At 34.6% G+C, this 20453-nt stretch overlaps 1 protein-coding gene and 1 non-coding gene across 6 annotated transcripts in view; both read left to right on the forward strand.

The window, feature by feature from the left end:
• LOC129252918 (mucin-5AC) overlaps positions 1 to 20453 on the forward strand; it is a 124206-nt gene that overhangs the window by 52271 nt on the left and 51482 nt on the right. For all 5 annotated transcript variants that reach the window (XM_054891083.1, XM_054891082.1, XM_054891080.1 and 2 more), the window contains one exon: positions 12132 to 12382. In XM_054891083.1, the coding sequence (XP_054747058.1) occupies positions 12299 to 12382 (84 nt within the window). In that variant the 5' untranslated portion in view covers positions 12132 to 12298. The remainder of the gene's footprint in view (positions 1 to 12131; positions 12383 to 20453) is intronic.
• Trnak-uuu (transfer RNA lysine (anticodon UUU)) lies at positions 11627 to 11699 on the forward strand. The gene has a single exon. It is a non-coding gene; the product is annotated as a tRNA-Lys (tRNA).

The following is a 20453-nucleotide window of genomic DNA, read 5'->3' on the forward strand; positions in this document are numbered from 1 at the left end:
ACTTATTTCTATCTCTCCTGTCAAACATAAAAAAAACTAACAAAAACCAAAACAAAAACAAAAAAATTAAAAAGTTATATGTAAGTCAAAAAATAGGACGACACTTATTTCGACGCCACCTTGTAAACATGTGTACCCATAAATAAAAACAGAATCACTAATAAATGTGTGCTCAGTTTTGCGCAGTTTTCAAATATTTTAATTTTAATTTTTCAAGTCTTTTTATTCAAAACTCTTAAATAATCTTAAGTATCTTTGGAATTGTTGAATCATAGATGTCGCAAATTTCTCATTCTTCTTGTGGTTTTGTTTTTTGTGCGAAGAACTTGGTTGTTTGTGTGTGTGTGTCCAATACGCGTGTCTACGGGTATTTTATTCATCTTCACATTTAACAAATTCGATGCGGAAATTTTTGCATACTGAAGCACTTAAACATTTTTTTTTGCCTCATGAATTTACGTGTAGAGCCTAAAAATAAATGCTAGCGTTGGAAATATGGCTGATGTTTGAAGAGGCCAATTACTTTGCTGTGGGTACTAATATTTTTAAATTTACGGTAATTAGTAAAAAGGTTTCGCAACTTTGTTGTTCGATGTGACAATTTCGCGCCAAAGTCTTGCATTTGTGGTGGTAAAAAAAAACTTAAGAATAAAGAGAATAAAAAATAAAAATAAAATTATGTGTGCTGTAGTAATTAATAGTTTTTGTTTTGTTGTATGGGTTTCAGTCAAAAATGACAGAAACAAGATTACGCCCATCAGAGAGTGCGTGACGTCACGTTTGCCAAGTTATGCAGTGTTTCCAACCATTTGCTCTTCACAATAAATTTAGTGCTTTTTTATACCCAAAATGCGAAAATTTTTTAGTTTAGTGTTTGTTACTTTTTGTTTGTAATTTAAAGCGACCGAAACTGTAAGTTAAAAAACAAACTGTATTATTAAATAAAATAATGTTATAAAAAGTTCACTCTGAGAAGATTTTAGTGCTAATGCAAGTTTGCTGATTCTTATAAAATTTGATATTTTGAAAGTGCAAATTTTATTTGTTGCACCTTTTAAGGTTATGCAAGAATATTAAATCTCTTTCTCTCAACTCTTCTTAAGATTGAAAACCTTTTTACACATTTTAAAAAGCGTTTGAATTTATTGAATGTGAATTAAAACCATAGAGGTGTACTCGTTTCTTCCGCTCCTCAATCCTTAGTGGGACATAGGGCATCAAGAGGTGTATTCATAGTAAAAATAAGCAAAAAAATACAACAAAATACTGAAAAAACCATAACGACATATTTACAAAAAGAGTACCTTATCTAGTTACATAACCTCAAATATAGCAAATAGGTCATTCTCTTAACACAAAAGTTTCTCTTAACAAAAAATCATAAATTAAATTGTACATAACCGTAACATATTTATTAAAAAAAAACGCACTGTTTAAAGACAATTTTTCACGCATAAAAAATTCTTTAAGTAATTCAATAAAAAATTTGGTGTTTTAGTTTCTTTAAATGGGCATTTTAGTGCGTTTTTATATCCAAAGCTAGGCAACACTGCAGTACCTAGAGAGAGAGAGATTTGACTGCTGAAAGCAGAAGAACACCAACAATAACTGCAATCGGGGGCAGTGCGACCAGATGTTAAAAAAAGTAAAGCGAAATAAAACTGAGTGAATTATTGAACAAATTTAAAAAAAATGTATATTTTACAAAATTATTAACCTTACTTTTAATTTGAACGGGCTAGAAAAATGTTATGAAGAAAGAACTAAAACTGCGACACTAAATAACAACAAAAAAATGCTAAATCAAGTTACAAAAATGGTAATCTGGCCATACTGGTCATCAATTGTGCTAATATGACGTCACTCGTTGTCAAATTCGCTGAGAGCAAAGTGACGACACCACGATAGGCGCCATCTCATTATTCTTTCCATCGTGGGTTTCAGTAAGAAATAGTTTTTGTTTTTTTTTTTGGTCTTGCTAGAAAGAATAGAAACATAGTCAGAGGATTTTTTCAGTTCTAATCTTAATATGCAAATCTTACTTCACAATAGCAAAGTATAAAACCATATCTGGACTGTTTAAAAGCAGGCTTTAAGTGAAGTGTTGGCAGCCTGTGAACACTTCATTTGCTGTTGTCAACCAATTGCCTGGGAAAATTTTCACTCCATGTGATTGAGGAAGCAACGAGTATGCGCAAATTATTATATAATATTCCATCTCAAACATATATGCATGCATATATGTACATATGTATAAAGCAAAAAAAAAAGAAAAAATACATAAATTTATGTTGAACTAAGTAAATTCATTTTGAGCCAGTCTCACAGCATTAAATTTGCAAATTAAACAGATTAGGACGAATAAACTCGATTTGGACTGCAAACAAGATTTTTAATTTCCACTATTTCAGTTTATTGCATTTTATTCAAACTTAACATAGCTGGCAGTTTAGCTTTCAACAAACAAAGATGTGTACATGTCCCAAGCACAGCACAACTCTTGATTATAGAAAAAAAATATTATTTAAGCATTGACTATCGGGCTCTACTTTGACACTTTGATAGCCAACAAACACTGGAAAGTATTTTTTAGTTTTTTTTTGTAATGAATTTTCAAGTGAAAAATAGCTTGGCTTTCCCTGCAAATCTCTAGCAGTCGCAGAAATAAATTAAGCTGGACAGTATGCGAAATGAATGGCCTTCAGTTCCCATTTGCTATCTGCCGTAGAACCCAATGGAAAATTTATTTACTATAATCATGCAAATAAACAAGGCGAAAGTGCTGGTAATGGTAATGGTTGCACGGGTTAGACCAACGCACTTATGCACTGCGACCAGATTGATCTATTGTGCGCCCCTAAGTACTTAATTTTAATTATTTAGTATTGGGACGAATCGAACCAGCTGCTTAGGAGGGCGTATTTGTAAGTCTTCAAGCTCTGGTAGGTACGGGCACAGAATTCTGTATCTCCTGTGACCTAATGCTTCACAATTGGTTCCGTGGACTGCTCTTCATCACAGCAGAACCTGCATGAACTAGTGCTGGATAGTCCTATTGCACTAAAATATTTATTGCAGGCAAAGTGCCCACATAGTAATCTGAGGCGGTTTTTGTCTAGGGTTATGGCGGATTTTGATCTGCTGGTATTAAAGTTCAAAAGCTTTTTGGAGTGATTAAAGCCGTTTCCGTCGCTCCAGGAAGGAATAGTTGGTTTTTATTCGGGTCAATTTTTTGGTTGCCTGTTTTAGGTTGTTTTTGTTATAGCCGAAAAATGGGGTTGGTCCAATAAATGACCCTTACGCCCCTTTCTTGGCGTAAAAAACATTTTTTTTTTAATTTTAATAATTGTAGAAATGACGCTAAAGTTGACCCTTCCGAAAAATTGGACCTGGACGATGATGTCCATTTTGGCTCTTCTATTTATCTAAAACACAAAAACCAAAAAAAAATATTAATCAGTATGACTTTAGCTATGGTCCCGTACTAATATAGAATAAGAAAAAAACAAAAAATTGACAAAATGGCGCGAGTTTGAATTTGACACTCTAAAAATCTGTGGGTTTTTTCAGTTTATTAATAAAAAATATAAGAAATAATAATATGATTCTAGTACGGGCGATAGCCATTGATGTTTTGAACAACATATTAATATTTGACGATTTAGTTGAATAGTTTTTTTTTTTTTTTTTGACTTCACCAGGCCGAAAAAAGTGGTTTTGAGATAATTGAGTTTAAAGTTTTGAGAGTGGCCGCGTTTCGAATCTAACTCTACCTGCTCAAACGGCTGAAGAATCTGAAATACTGGAAATATCCTTTGAAAATTTTGACAGTATATTCCAAAAATTCCATACTTTCGAAATATCAAAAACAAAAAAGAATCGATTTTTTGAAAATTCTAGACCACTGGGACTTTTAAGAGTCGCCAGTTTATTGAGTGCATTTTTATACTCTAAAAGGATTTTTGAATTAAACTTAAAGATATTTTAGGCTTTGAGGACTGATTGGCTGATTGACTGCCCCAAAGTATTTTAATTTTTACTTTTTCGAACCCTCTTTTGTATAAGATTTCCAGTGCTTCCATTATAAGGAAAAGCTCCTGCTCGGACGCGGGTTAGTTTCAATCAGGCGTCAAATTAATCAGATGCGCTGATCAACGATCGGTGGACCTATATAACCTGGCAATAAAGCGCATAGGGGAGCCTTGGCCGGGTGCCCGCCTCTATATGATCCTCCGAGAAGACATCCCCAATCGGCCAAAATCTAGAGCCTGGATACCAGACTGGCGGTGATCATTTCGAATGAGGAATCACTGGATCCCCTCGCCAATCAGAAATCGAAGATTAATTACGGCTTCCAATCACTGACACTCCATATCTACAGACAGGATGTAGCCAGTAAAAGTAACTCCGCAGAAAATATGACGTCATCTGCGCGGAGACTACGGTTGCGTTAGACAACCAAACGGACGACGAGGTGGCATCCAATTTCGGCATGGTAGGCGAACTCTTCCGAAAGGTTACAGGGTTAGAGGACATGAGGGAATATTACGAGGTCTCAAATGCTTTAGAGGATGACGAGTATATTCCCACTTCTTCCGACGAAGAGTACTACGCTGACCAAACCGTGGTTGGCTGCCATATAACAACGTATACCAGCGATGGTGGGGGCTGTATAGATCAAACTCCTCCACATTAAGGCGGCTTCAGCCGCACTCCTCCTCCATCTCGCTGAAAGAGAAGAGGAAATCGCGCTCATCCATGAACCATAGGTCATAAATGGTCGGGTTTTCGGGTTGAGCAATAAAGAGTTCAAACTGGTCTATGTCACCGACAACCTTTGTCGTGTATATTAGCGAAAAAACATATGTTCTTATTGATATAATTTAGCGATGCGGATAGCGCAATAATATCAGTGAAGTCCTGCCGAAGGACAATATCGTTTGCCTCGTCAAGATTTGTGTGATCTACGCCCTACTATTTCTGCTTCTACCCCCACTATTCCTTCTTCTACCACCTGGAGCGTCGTACCATTTTTGCGAGTTATTATGCAACCATGTTGAGCTAGTTTCCATTTTTCCCTAAACGGGAAGGTGAAAGTCATACTATGCTAATGATGCAACATTTTATAATATCCACACCCAAGTAAAATAAGCAGGAATTAAAGAGTTTATCGGTCATATACGAGGATCGTTTACTATAAACTACTTAATTGTTTGGGGTGCACCCTTTTTTCTTTTCGCCATAGTCTTCTTTTGGTTTCATACAATTCGTGGCTCTAGTTTGTTAATCCCTTCCGAATAAAAACATTTGTCCCAGCCTGAAAAATAGCTATTCGTTTCTGCAGTCACCTCCTCGTTTGAATAAAATTTGTTTCCCGTCAGCCTTTTTTTGAAGCTGGGGAACAAATCGTTGTTCCAAGGATCCCAGGGAGCTAAGTGTGGAGTAAATATGGGATGTGAAACGAGTTGAATCTCTATTTCCATTAGTTTCGCGACCACAACTGTTGAAGCGTGAGCTGGGGCCTTGTCGTGGAAAAGAAAAATCACTCGACTTCCTCGATTCAAACGAATGCCAAACACAAAGAAATAGAGCGATCTGGCTGAAACTTGGCGTGCGTTCTTCCAAGAGATGCTGCCAACTAAACATAGCCTTGTCACGAGCGAGTAGTGTCATCTCTTTGACTTTACACGGATTTTTCAAGCAACCTTCTAAGGTGCGTTTCATAATCATAAGACACCTTTGGTATACAATTTTTGAACTACCATAAGTTCGCTTTTACTTTCCGGAGTAGCTTTTATTTGACGTCATTTTAACAGTTATAGACTTAAGACTTCCCTCCAATTGTTTTTGGTACGAAAGCTCACTCTATTTTGTAGAACCGTTATCTGCACTTTTGAAAGTCTTTTCGACGTTCATAATAATAAATAATAAGAGGAGCGTGGAAAAATGTTGGCTTACAGGGATTCAGCCTTATCAATCAAATTAATTGAAAAAAAAAACGGGCAGGAGTCATTGCGTTATGCGGAATTTTTTACGTAGTCCTGAGAATTACAACATTTTGAAGGCCGTTGAAAGAAATGTATCACTATCAGGCCGAGAACAGCGAGCAATCATAAGAAAAGCTTCTAACTCGACAAAGTCTTGGCCGCTGTTGTACAAAATAAGGTTTCAAAAACAACAGTTTGGCGCACATTACATCTCTTATTTTCCAAGCGCAACTTGGGTGGAAGTTCTGTTATGGTTTAGGGTGCATTTACATCGAAAGCAACTCTTGATATACAGTTTACGTCATCACCGCGAATGAATAGTGGGAACAACAAAAAAGTTTTGAAAAATAATCTCCTTCATTTTATTCAGGATAATCGGGAAGTGCCCTTCGTTTTTCAGCAGTATTTGACCGATTGTTCCATAGAAACTATGGGTTGGCCGGCGTGTTCTCCGGATCTAAACCCAATAGAAAACATTGGGGTATATAATCAGATCAGCGGCAATTAAGGCAGAGTGAGCTTCTCTAGATGGGAATTTACTTAAAAAGTTAGCAGAATCGATGAAAAAAGGTTACTTTGAGTCGCTAAAGCAAATGGTGCTTCCATAGAATACTAAAATATTCTAGACGACAGAAAAAAATTCGAAAAAGTATACTTCTGTTAAACGATCACTTTAATTAAACAGCGGCTTATCATTTTGAAACGTCACGAAATGCGTTTTTGCTAAACATTTTCTTTATGCATTAAAAAAAGTTCTAAATTCTGTAATGAAACATTTAACTTTTATTACTTTAATCGATGTGTAAAATTTTGATTTGCCTCTGAAATTTATAAGTTTAAATGCTTTGAAAAATTAGGGGTGCCTTATGATTATGAAACGCACCTTATATGAACGAAAATGCACAGTACCATCAACAAAAAAATTAATCAATCAAAAAATGGCTTTTGTTAAGCAATGAACTATATTTTTATTGAAAAATAGTTAAAATTAAATTATTGACTTTGCAAAAAGTTTTCAAACGACCCTCGTATGTAGTCACTTAGGGCGAGTACACCCTTTTAGTGTTTGGCCGAGCTCCTCCTCCTATTTGTGGTGTGCGTATTAATGTTGTTCCACAAATGTAGGGACCTACAGTTTCAAACTAACTCCGAACGGCAGATATTTTTATGAGGAGCTTTTTCACTTAGGATTAAGTGGATCAAAAACTTCTTTTGTCACTTTAAGTTATCTGTGAACAAAAATCATTTACATATAAAAGTTTAACTATATTTTTATCCTAAACTTTTTTATGCTTCGCAAACAAATTAAGTCCACTCAAATAGTTGACTTACTGCCATTCAAAAGCCATTAACGTAACATTAAGTAGTAATTAAATCGCTTTTTAATTGAAAGGTGTTTGCGAAAATCTCAATTTTTTCGCATTCGAATTTGCATAATCATTATCGCAACAAGTATTTCTGCATATACAAATAAAAATATAAAAAAAGTACTTAAAAATTTGCAGTGAATGTACAAAACATTTTCAAAGTAGTCTTAAATGTCGCACTTGACAACTTTAATATGACAAATGATCAGCATTATTGAGCGTTTCGACAGTGTAAATATGTATGTGTGAAAATGGACACTTGTCGATATGGCTTTTATAGTGTAAATATACCATATAAAACAAATAAACTTAGTAGTAATTTTCTGTATAAAACACACAAATAATCTTTTAGTAGAAAAAATAAAAAAGGAGAATCAATTTGTTTCCTTTCATCGCCTCTTAAACGGAGAAACTAACTTAATAAAGGTACGAGCACCGCTGCCCAGATTTTCCGCAGCAAGAATTTTACTGCGCACACTTGAAGTTTAATCGCATTGCCAAAATCTCACCGCAAACCACTTGCATGGAACAAAAAACTGGAAACTAAGCATGCAAATAAAAGGTGTTGGCACTGCGACGCAACGAAATCTTTTTAATGGGTTCGCCAATAACCATTTTAAGCTATTTAAATTTAATTTTGTTTATTTAGTTAATACTCGTATTAAATGGAAATCTCGCATGACGCTTTATCAAAATTAAATCCAATAAAAATTTAGTAAAAAGCTTTTTAATTACTAATAATTACTTCATTGGCTCAGAGTAAATTCGAAGTGGTGCAGAGACAGAAACTAACAGAAAAATGTTCCCACTCAACTGCATTGCAAATCCAAAAAAATTAAAAAATAGAAGAATACATACGTACATACAAACACCACAGGTATATATACATAGTTATTAGCATACATTCTACCCGCCTGCATCTCGCTTCAGTGTGCCCGGTACTTGAACCATAAAATGCAGATTTCTTTCACAACTGACTGGACATCAAAAGTGTCAAATTAACTTAATTAGCAAATGAGCAAAATATGCAAAAATGAAAGAATATTTGAAAGATTCAGGAAAATATGGAACTAGTTTCAACAAGGAAGCACAAAGTGGTGCTTTTAACTAACATCTGGAATAAGCGCGTGCGAACTTAACATTTACACAGTACAACAAATTTATTTATTTTTTTTTAATTTTTTTTTTAAAGCTTGAAAACCAATAGAATTACTAAGTAAGCAAAAAGAAAACGCAGCGCTAGCAACGGAGGCTTTCAGCTGGGCAACAATTTTAAATTTTTCTGCTTGAAATAGAAAAATGGAGTACTTAAACAATTCTGAAATTATAAAATTTTTCTAGAAAAAAATTATAGCAGCTCTTTTTTATTGGTTTATAGTGGGTCAAAATTTCAAAATTGTGATCATAGATATTTTTATATTGCGCTAAAGAAGTTTTATAAGTCGATTTCCGATAGAAATATTTTTTCAATGTTCTATAGTAGAGTTTTGCGAGGAGCATTATGAACCTGTAGCCACTTTTCTTTCGGGGAATTTCTGTGGAAGTTATGGAAAGTTCAAAAGCCAAAAAACACACAAAATATAATTATTTACTCATCAGTATAACTTTATTCTATAAAAGTGGTCTACTTAATATGTACGAGTATATTTAGGAAAACAGTGTACACCCAGCTAACGGACATTTTTCAAAAGCAGGCACTTTTTCAGTAAATACCACAAATCTACAAGAATTTAAATCCCATAACATATTATTAACTTTTTTACACTTTCCTCTTGAGCGGACCCCTCCCATAGGCCGGCAAACATTTTTTATTCCCATAGGTTTCCACTTAAGAGGGTCAGAGAATACACAAACATACACATTTATACGCTCATGGTGAAAAGATTTCAAAGGTGATCTCTTTAACAGACCGTTATTCGGCTCCGAGCGAATTTGACACAATCAGCGGATGGGTTGACGCCATGATGGAACAAAGAGATGGCGCCTATCGTGGGACCGTTACTTTGCTCTCAGCGAATTTTACAATGAGTTACGTCGTTTTAGCACCAGTATGGACAGATTATCATTTTCGTAACTTGATTTAGCATTTTTTTGTTGTTATTTAGTGTCGCAGTTTTAGTTCTTTCTTCATAACCTTTTTCTAGGCTGTTGTAATTAAAAGTAATGTTTATAATTTTGTAAAAATATAAATTTTTAAAAATTTGTTCAATAATTCTCTCAGTTTTATTTAGCTTTACTTTTTTTAACATCTGGTCGCATTGCCCGCGATTGCAGTTGTTGTTGGTGTTCTTCTTCTTTCAGCAGTCAAATCTCTCTCTAGGTACTGCAGTGTTGCCTAGCTTTGGATATAAAAACGCACTAAAATGCCCATTTAAAGAAAATAAAATACCAAATTTTTATTGAACTATTAAAGAACTGGCGGCCGCCGTAGCCGAATGGGTTGGTGCGTGACTACCATTCGGAATTCACAGAGAGAACGTCGGTTCGAATCTCGGTGAAACACCAAAATTAAAAAAAAGAAAAACATTTTTCTAATAGCGGTCACCCCTCGGCAGGCAATGGCAAACCTCCGAGTGTATTTCTGCCATGAAAAAGCTCCTCATAAAAAATATCTGCCGCTCGGAGTCAGCTTGAAACTGTAGGTCCTTCCATTTATGGAACAACATCAAGACGCATACCACAAATAGGAGGAGGAGCTCAGTCAAACACCCAAAAAGGGTGTCCGCGTCAATTATATATAATATATTATATATATATTGTATACCAAACGAGCAAACCTGGTATCCATCATCCTTGTTCTAATAGTGTATGACATAGTACTGGAAAGAATTTATCCACAGAATTGATGCTATGTAATCGGTTTCTATTCAAAGTACTCAGTATTTAGCTCAGCAAAGTTATTGGGTTGCTTACAGTACTCGAGAAAAGTTAATATTACATGAATGTTCGAGCTGTTTAAGTGATATTTTGATGGCACTAGTTTAGATTTCGTTTCATTTAGAGTTCTTTCCTCAGGCCTGTCATCTAAGTATTTCAAATTACGTTTACATAGAGCAGCCGCAAATGGGTCCGGATTCTATGGCGAGTACCCAAAATGAATACTTTGGAACATTAAATTAAATGCGCGCAAGAAACGCGAATGTGTTTTTGCAAAATTACCCATTTATTTGTGTCCCTCAAATATTTTTCTTTAGAAAATGTATTTTCCTCTGAAAATTTAAAAAATATATATTAAATAAATTTTTAAAAAAGAATCTGCGATGTTTCGCTTCAAAAATATCTTTACCATAATTTTCAATAAAATATTGAATGCATTTCAAAATTATTGAAATTTTTAAACACCTTTGTAATTTATTTCTTATTGTTCTGAAGTACCTACACGAAGAGAACAATTTTTCTAAAAAGAACAATTTTTACTATCAAATAATGAGAAAACGAGGAACTAATAACACTTTCACGATATGCAAATGTGTGCAACATTTTTCATTTTGTTCTTCAGCCTCACCAGTCTGAGAATTTCACTAGTTGCAAACTAGTTCTCAATAGTCAAGTGTAAATTACTTTTATTGGACGCGTTAGAAAAAATTATAAGTGTGTAGAAAATACTTTGTATAAGTCCGCCGACTGTGTTTTTGAAAAAAAAAATATATATTGTACATATATAAAATGATAAAGTACACATTTTGAAGATTTCTTACTAATTATAAAAACTTCCATGCCCTTCAATGAAGCATTAGTGCATAATTTTGCAAATAGTAGAAGAATACTAGCACTAGAATTGTGCTAGTAGGGCTATTTACTAGCAACATAAGATTTTTAGCGCATATGCATATACATATGTTTTCTTCTTGATGGACGCGATAACCGTTTGCGCGATTTTGGCCGAGTTCAACAAAGCGCGCCAGTCATTTCTTCCTCGTGCTACATATATGTACATACGCACATACACATATTTTTGTTCTTTTTGTTTTATTCAAATATAGATTAAATTGGGCGTACAGTTCTTGTTGTAGCAGCTACTGCTCTTATCAACCGGAAATTTATTCTCAATTTCTTAATTCAAACGGCAAACAACACTAAGCAGAGAAATGAGAAAAGGCAAATGCAATATATGTGTGTGTATTTACTTGGCTCATTTTCACTCTCTGTAAAATATGTTTGGTGTTCTCAGAGTTCTTGCTTGTTAACAATGTGGTGTTGTGGCGGTGCTGTTCTAGCTGTTGTGCTGTTGCCTTACACTCAAGTAGCGCATTGGTCAAATGATTAGTATGTGCCCGGGTAGCTCAGTCGGTAGAGCATTGGACTTTTAATCCAAGGGTCCAGGGTTCAAGTCCCTGCTCGGGCGGAGTACATTTTTTTTTTATTTTGAATTTATTTAAAATATATGAAATTTTATTGTTGAATTTTATGAATTTTGTGTGTTTTCAGCTTATTATAAAAGTACATGTAGTTATAAATACCTTTTATTTTTACTGTAATTTTTCACGAGGTTCTTGTTGTCTGAAACCAAATAATAGATATTATTTTTCGGATGATTACTAAATTTGCTGACTAAAATTAATAAATAAATTTCCTTAAACATGTTTATTTATTCCTTATTTCCTTATATACATATTTACAATGCAGTTTTTGCATAACTAAATTTTTTCTAATTAAAATATGACGAAATTCTTTTACGAAACATGCAACCACATGTGCAGGTATGCAGTTTCTCAGACAGTTTCAAAATTTTACCTCATACCATTAACGTCTTTTATTATTTATTATTTTTTTACAGTTTTCAAATACAACGTCAACATCGCAAAACTCTGCTCTTAGCTGCATCAGCGGCAATATTGTGCCAAAAACAAACATTTTGGTGTTACTTCGTTTCCTCATTTCCAACGTTAAATCGAGAAATTTTGTAATTCAACACCACCTGGAATAGAGTAAACAGCACTCAAGATGCTCAATCATAATTGGTTAAAGTGGCCGGTGCTAATTTGGTTGTTAAGCTGCTACTATTTGTTGACAGGCACCGAAGGACAGGTAAGTTTGTGTTAAAACATTCCATTGACGCGCGAATGCGCTGGTGTGCGCCTCGAACTAATAGTAATTCCTTATGCTATTTGTCATAAGTGGCATTTTGGCATTAGTTTGAAAATCTATTCATTTGTGAAAAATCCTTTTTATTTAATTAACTGATTAGTTTACATTTCGAATTCGGTTTATTAGCAATTTCCGCTTTTAAAATTTTTTTTACTATTTTCTGTTTAACACTCAATGTTGTTGCAAAAATACTGTTTTTCTTCGTTGGTTGATTACTTTATATCATATTTAAACCCCATCAGCTGGTATCTGAAGCTACAGTGACTCACAGCTTATTTGATGCATGTTTATTAAACTTAATAAAAAAACGATTTGTAATGAGATATTTATGTATTGTTTACCACTGCAGAAAGAACAATAACAAAAACAAAGCTTGCTGAAAAAATATAGAAACAAATAGTTTTCTCATCAAAATATGCTCACAGCTTAAATGATGCAGTGTATTTTATATTTTCTCTGAGAATGCAATAACGGTGAAACTTTTTGTTTTCTGTTTAGCTTAGCGTCTTGTTGTTGTTGTTGAAGTGGTTGAGTTTTTCCACTGAAATAATCCTAATTAGTGACCAGTACCGTTTTACTACCACTGTTCTCCTTTTTTTTTGTATCTAAGTCAAATCCATTTAGTGAGGTCCAAGTATAGCAGCAAATTCTTTATTTCGATGTCTGAAAACTCATCAATTTGCTGTAAGAAAGGTTTATCGAAGGAGCGGAGTCGTGCCCTAGCTGCTAGCCCTGGACATTCACACAAGTAGTGGAAAAGACTTTCCTTCGCACCTTCCGCTTGACAGCTCCTGCAGATAGGATTGAAGGGAGATTGAGTCTAGCTGCATGATCGCCTACTTTCCAATGGCCTGTAGGGGTTGCAGGGATGCGTGAGATGTTTGGCCGAGAGCATCCTAACAGATCATTCGCCCTTGGGATTTTATACGACGGCCATGTGTTTTTTGTTGTAATACATGTAGTTAGTTGCTTCCATCTTCTTTCGGCTAAAGCATGATAGTATGAAGCAATGGATGCTTTAAATGTGTTAGGTGGAGTTGAGACTGTCAGTGCCTCTGCTATTTCTAGTGTCGAGCCTTTTCTTGCTAGCTCATCCGCTATCTCCGGGAACCCATATCATAATGATTTCAAGCCAATGACTAAGCATTTCCAGTTCCTCTCTACACTGTAAGACTAGTTTGGATGAAATGGAGTTGGAGTCCAATGCCTTTATAGCTGCTTGACTGTCTGAGAGGATAGCTACTCTTGCACCAACTTCCTTGTAGAGTTTTAGTGATTTGCATGCTTCTCTGATCGCTAACAGTTCTGCCTGGAACACGCTGGCATAGTCAGGAAGACGAATTGACTGGGATAGGTTGAGCGGCTCCGAATAGAAGCCAGCTCCCACACCACGTCTTAGCGTCTTAAGTCTTTCTCAAAAAATGTTTATTAAGAAAAGTTGAAAAAAGTCAAATTTGTTAAAATGGGAAAACGGACCTTATTTGAAAAAAGGGAAGACGTTATTCGTCATTATAAAGAGCGCAAAAGCCAACGAAAAATTGCAGAAATTGTAGCTATTAGTTCCTCAACTGTCCAGCGCATTATGGAAAGATTTCGCCCCGAAAACAGGATAGAAGATAAGGGCAGATCTGTGTCAAATAAAATATTTAATGATGCAGATAATTACACAGGTCGACACTGAAAATGATTCAAGCATCGGACCCGGCCTATCTTATAGATTTTTCATCGCTGAATACGAATCTGACCTTAAAAAGTTTCCATCACGTCAAGATTTTGAAAAAAATTAGTTCAAAAAGTCAAAAAAACGTGTTTTTGACCATTTTTGACCAAATGTAGTGGATGAACCTGAGGGGATGGAAGCTTCTACCTAGCCTTAAACTGAAGCCTGAACCTTCAGTTATAAGATCCAAATCGAAAATACCCTGAATCAATTGTAAATTTTGATGTAGCACAATTTTTTTAACTGCTCGCGCACGATTTTCATAGGTGCAGCCATGCAGACTAGTTAGCCTTATCATAGTGGTGCGCTGACTTGTGCCTTTTACCTATCATGTTTTTAGTTATTGGGTTTGCTTAGCACGATTCGGAAGTTGTAATTTCAAAATTGAAAGTGTCGGATTCAAATTTTTTTTTATATGTGCTTTTTTTTATATTAGATATATATGTTATCAGAACTGCACTTTACATATCTTTTGTGATAAAAAGTTCATTTTTAATTGACACTTCAACATAAATTGGTCAATCAATATCTTCGAAGTTTCTTTATCATCAGTTTTTTTCAGGACTACATCTCAATTTCTTAATATTAATATAGAATCTGACCTTTACCTACATCAGATATTTTTCAAATATATAAGTTTTTTGGTTTTTATACTTTAACTGATTCCTCAGGTTTTACTATGCCTAGAGTTTGTAAAACGGATCCAAATTTATTCTGTTACATTTGTGGACAGTTTATGACAAGAAAGCAGAGACGCACATTAACTCCTGCTACTAAAGAGTCATATGAATATTATTTTAGTTTAAAAATAATAAATTTTGATAAAAGTTGGACTCCAAACTTTTGCTGTAATCATTGTACATCAAATTTGTTTTTATGGAGACGAGGACAGTGTCCTTTCATGTCTTTTGGTACTCCAATGATATGGAAAGAACCAATAGATCATTTTACTAATTGTTACTTTTGTAGTATAAATACTTCTGGTTATTCTGGGAAGAATAAATGTAAAATCGAATATCCAAATGTATCTTCAGTGACTTACCCGCAAAATCACAGTGAACTCTTACCTGTACCAAAACTACCAAAACTTGCTCAAGAAGACGATTTAGTGACAGATAAATGTACTTATTTACAATCAGTGGATGGTTGTAAAGAACCAGAAGAAATGTCCGATTCTGAGTGTTTTGATACCATTTCTGATTAACCAATTCATATAAATCAGTCAAAACTAAATGATTTATTTAGAGATCTGAAATTATCAAAACTTCAGAGTGAGTTACTTGGTTCTCGGCTCAAAGAATGGAACATGCTTGAACCCGGAACTTTTATAACTCAGAAAGACTAGAAAGCGACAGAGAAATTTGGAATCGTATTTCTCTATGAGTGGTGAACTTGTCTACTGTAATGATGTTGACGGCCTTATGATGGAATTAGGAAGAGAACATAAGCCATGTGAATGGCGTTTATTCATAGACGCATCCAAAGACAGTTTAAAGGCAGTTCTTCTGTTTAATGGAAATTTATATCCATCTGTCCCTGTTGCTCACGCTGCTAAAATGAAAGAGACATATGAAAATATGAAAGTGCTTCTAGATTGTATTAACTATTCAAACTACAAATGGCAAATTTGTGCAGACTTAAAAGTTGTAGCAATTGTACTTGGCTTGCAAACTGGATATACGAAGTTCTGCTGTTTTCTTTGCGAATGGGACGGTAGAGCAAGAGATAAGCATTACAAAGTTAAAGCGTGGCCTAAGAGAAAGGAATTTATTCCAGGAGCCAAAAATGTCTCAAGTAAACCTCTTGTTGATTCAAATGACATCATTTTACCACCACTTCATATCAAACTTGGCCTGATGAAAAATTTTGTAAAAGCCATGGATAAAACTGGTAAAGGATTTCTACATTTAAAAGAAAAATTTAAATATCTGAGTGATGCTAAGTTGAAAGAGGGCATTTTTGTTGGTCCAGAAATTCGCCAAGTGTTAAAAGATGAAGAATTTCAAAAAAAGCTCACTGCTAAGGAAAAAGCTGCCTGGATATCATTCAAGGAAGTATGCGCGAATTTTCCGGGTAGCAGACGATCTGACAAGTACAAAACGTTAGTTGCAAATATGTTGAAAAACTATGAACGCTTGGGCTGCAACATGTCCTTGAAGATACATTTTCTTGACTCGCATTTGGATTTTTTCCCACAAAATTGTGGAGACGTTAGCGATGAGCATGGTGAGAGATTTCATCAAGATATAAAAACTATGGAGAAAAGATATCAAGGAAAATGGAATCCTTGCATGCTTGCTGATTACTGCTGGGGCTTATTAAAAGATGATGATTGCAATTACTCTAGAAAGTCACAAAGATTAACCTTCCCAAGTCTGCCGAATAAAAATCAAATTTTAGAAAATGAAAGTACTCAAAACTAAATTCTTTATCCTTTGTGTGTTTCTTCTTATTCCTTAAAACCTTGAGAAAACTTACAAAGATTAGAAGCATCCGTGAAACTTGTATTTGAAGAACAAATTGTGGATTCAAAAAATTCAAACAAAGAAGGAAGAAATTCCTTTCTAAGGAATAACAAAAAATTACCACAAATGCGAGAATATTAATAAACAAAAAAAAAAAAACAAAAAGGAAAAAAAAAACAAACAAAAAAAATTTTTTAAAATAAAAAAGAACAAAAAAAACAAAAGTGGAGTGTAAAATACTGACAGCCTCCTCGTGGCACATTCTGGGGTCGTGAATTTAATAAATTTATTATGCACTAAAATATTGGTTCACCAGCTAATGTCAGATTATTAAATTTTATTACTACTGTCAAAAATTAGTCTAATATAACTATATAAATTCATCTTTCAATAGTTGTTCGTGAAGTAAAAAGTAATTTAGATCACCATATTGGTTTTTTATTTTTATTTTCGCCATCTTGAATCCGACACTTTCAATTTTGAAATGACAACTTCCGAATCGTGCTAAGCAAACCCAATAACTAAAAACATGATAGGTAAAAGGTACAAGTCAGCGCACCACTATGATAAGGCTAACTAGTCTGCATGGCTGCACCTATGAAAATCGTGCGCGAGCAGTTAAAAAAATTGTGCTACATCAAAATTTACAATTGATTCAGGGTATTTTCGATTTGGATCTTATAACTGAAGGTTCAGGCTTCAGTTTAAGGCTAGGTAGAAGCTTCCATCACCTCAGGTTCATCCACTACATTTGGTCAAAAATGGTCAAAAACACGTTTTTTTGACTTTTTGAACTAATTTTTTTCAAAATCTTGACGTGATGGAAACTTTTTAAGGTCAGATTCGTATTCAGCGATGAAAAATCTATAAGATAGGCCGGGTCCGATGCTTGAATCAGAAAAATAATCATTTTTTGTCGACCAGTGTTATCTGTGCAATCTATGTTTCGAAATGTTGTTGTTATAGCAGTAATTTTGCCCTGTTAGTGTAGTGTAAATCATCGGTCATCTCGTCTAGCTCATCTAATGGTAGACCCAGGAAACTTGCTGTTTCGGCAGGTTTCTTATAAGAGGTGGATTGTTCGCAAAGTTAAAGAAAAACCCGATTTAAGCGGGTCGAGCGAAATCGAAAAATCCTTAGGCAGGATCTGTAACCGTGAAACTGTTCGTAGAGTTCTGCGCGAAGAAAATTATCATGGAAGGACTGCCCGAAATAAGCCGTTGATTGATGCTCGTAATAGATAACAAAGAATAGAGTTTTGCAGACAACATTTGAACAAAGACATTTCGTTTTGGAAGTCCGTTGTTTTTGCGGACGAAAACAAACTTAACCTTTTAGGTCCGATGGGAACTCCTGCGTTTGGAGAAAACGAAACACCGCGCATCAACCATGTAATTTGCGCTCTACAGTTAAACTCGGCGGAGCTATGTGATGGTATGGGCTTGCATATCCTATTCAGGCGTCGGAAATTTAACATTTATGGAAGGAAGCATGAAAAAAGAGATGTATCTGGATCTGCTAAAAGATAATTTAGTACAAAGTGCGGATAAAATGGGCATTAGGGACTCGTTTAGGTTCTACCAAGCCAACAATCCCAAGTATACGTCTGGTAATGTAAAAACTTGGCTTATCTGGAATTGTTCATATGTAGTACAGACACCTGCACAGAGTCCAGATCTCAACGTTATTGGGAATTTGTGGTCAGTGTTGGAAAATAAAATAAGCAACCATGATATTTCTAATGCTTCTCATTCTGAAGCGGACACTACAGGAAGAATGGGGTAAAATTAGTTCCGATTATACAGCAAAACTTGTAGAATCTATGAATTCCCCGACTAAAAGCTGTTCTGAATCAAAAGGGATACCCCACTAAGTATTAGCCGTAATCATGAAATCGCAAAATTAATGCGTTTATGTTTTTTGAATACTTTTAATTTAGTGCATCATTTAGGCTGTGACCTCAAAACTGTAACTGAATTATTTTAATTTGCCATATCTTTCTTATGAAGAATCATTGTTTGTTATTTTTTGTTTTTGTTTTGTTATTAAATAAAACATGTTATTTAACAATAAAAAAAACTATACGATTTTTTTCTGTAACGGAAATACCATAAAATATATTTGATATATTAATAATTTTTTTTGGCTGCATCAAATAAGCTGTGAGTCAGTGTAACTAAATGTTTGAATAAACTTTTGGCAGCAGTAATGCATCATTGATTTAATTTATATTTACAATTTGCCATTGATTTAACATCCACTTATTTAATGCAGATTTTATTAATCGCCGATTATTTCTTCACTCTAAGCAAATTTCTTGTGAATGTGCGAAACTTCCGAATATTCAAAATGCAAATAAACCGCCTGTTAAGCGCCTTTTAGAAAAATAAAAAATTGAACAAAGCATTGATGGCAACCTCACGAATTTAATTTCCAATTAATTTATGGCTCTCGGGTATCGCCTTAATCTCTTTTTTATAACTACGTATGAATATAATTAAATAATTATGCTTGTCAGGCAGTAAGGTAATTTTATGTGCAATCTATGTTTCGAGATGTTGTTGTTGTTGTTGTTGTAGCAGTAATTTTGCCCTGTTAGTGTAGTGTAAATCATCTTCGGTCATGTTCGTCTAGCTCATCTAACGGTAGGCAAAGGAACCTTGCTGTTTCGACAGGTTCGGTCTAGAGGGTGGGTTTGCTAGGTGAGTGGGTTTGATGGGGCATGTGAAAAGGTGGTTAGTGTCGTGCGGGGTGCCTTGACATCCATCAATGTCGAGCTAATGTCGTTCAACGAAGAATAGAAAGCATTTCTTGTCCCCTCTATGAGTGCGCGGAATTCAATTTAGTCGATCATTTTATCGCTTGCATTTCGATGCATTTCTGCTTTAGAACAATCAGCCGTAGCAAATGCAAACATTTCGGTTTTTTAAACTAGTTTAAAACTAATAACAAATCTTCAATTAACAAAATTCAAGTTCAAATCATGCAATATTGATAACTATGCTTTGAGCTTTTTTGCCTTTAATCTTCTTGTAACAATTACCTATGGTACTCTGCTTCTTCACACAAAGCGATTATAACTCAATATTGGAAGCTTCTGGATTAATGTGCGCTTTATCCTTTCAGCATGTTTCACGACAAAAAGATTGACTGCATCTGATACAGTTTTTTTATAGCTTAGTCATTACACACGTACCAAAGAGCTTTAACGATTCACTAACTACTTTATTTTTGAGACTCTGTATGATATTATATAACATCAATGTTGGTCCTTGCGGCACATCCCCATAATTTAAGACAACAGGTTCCGACCGGGTTTTGCACTTGGTTGTAAATGAGGAGCTTGTTACGACTTGACAACTTAGAATTTCTGCCAGCTTTTGCATTTTTAAATTGAGTTCAACACCTTTAATTTTTATGTACTCCTTCTCCTACTTCTACATACAGTTAGAAGGCCGAGAAAAAGCGAGTTCTCCAGAATTTTTTCTGAGAAAATTTTTTAATTTATTGATCTAAAACTTTCTACACACATAATATTATGTTATCTTTTCTGGAAATCTGTATTCTAAGTCTTCGTATTAGTAAAACTATTTATTTGGAAAGGAGCTACAGCTGATCTCCTGGAGCTTCTCTCAAAAAATACGTTTTGCGTTGACATCTACATCTCTGAACTGGATCCTCTGAAATTAAAAAACCACACAGATTTCGTTAAAGTAATGTTAAGTCTAGTAATTAATCGAAGGAATAAGCAAAATAAATTTTTTTGACTAAATGGCGGTTTCTTAAAAACAAAAATCGATTTTTGAGCAAAATTTCGGCCTTAAAT

This window comes from Anastrepha obliqua, chromosome 1 (assembly GCF_027943255.1).
Source record: "Anastrepha obliqua isolate idAnaObli1 chromosome 1, idAnaObli1_1.0, whole genome shotgun sequence".
NCBI lineage: Eukaryota > Metazoa > Arthropoda > Insecta > Diptera > Tephritidae > Anastrepha > Anastrepha obliqua.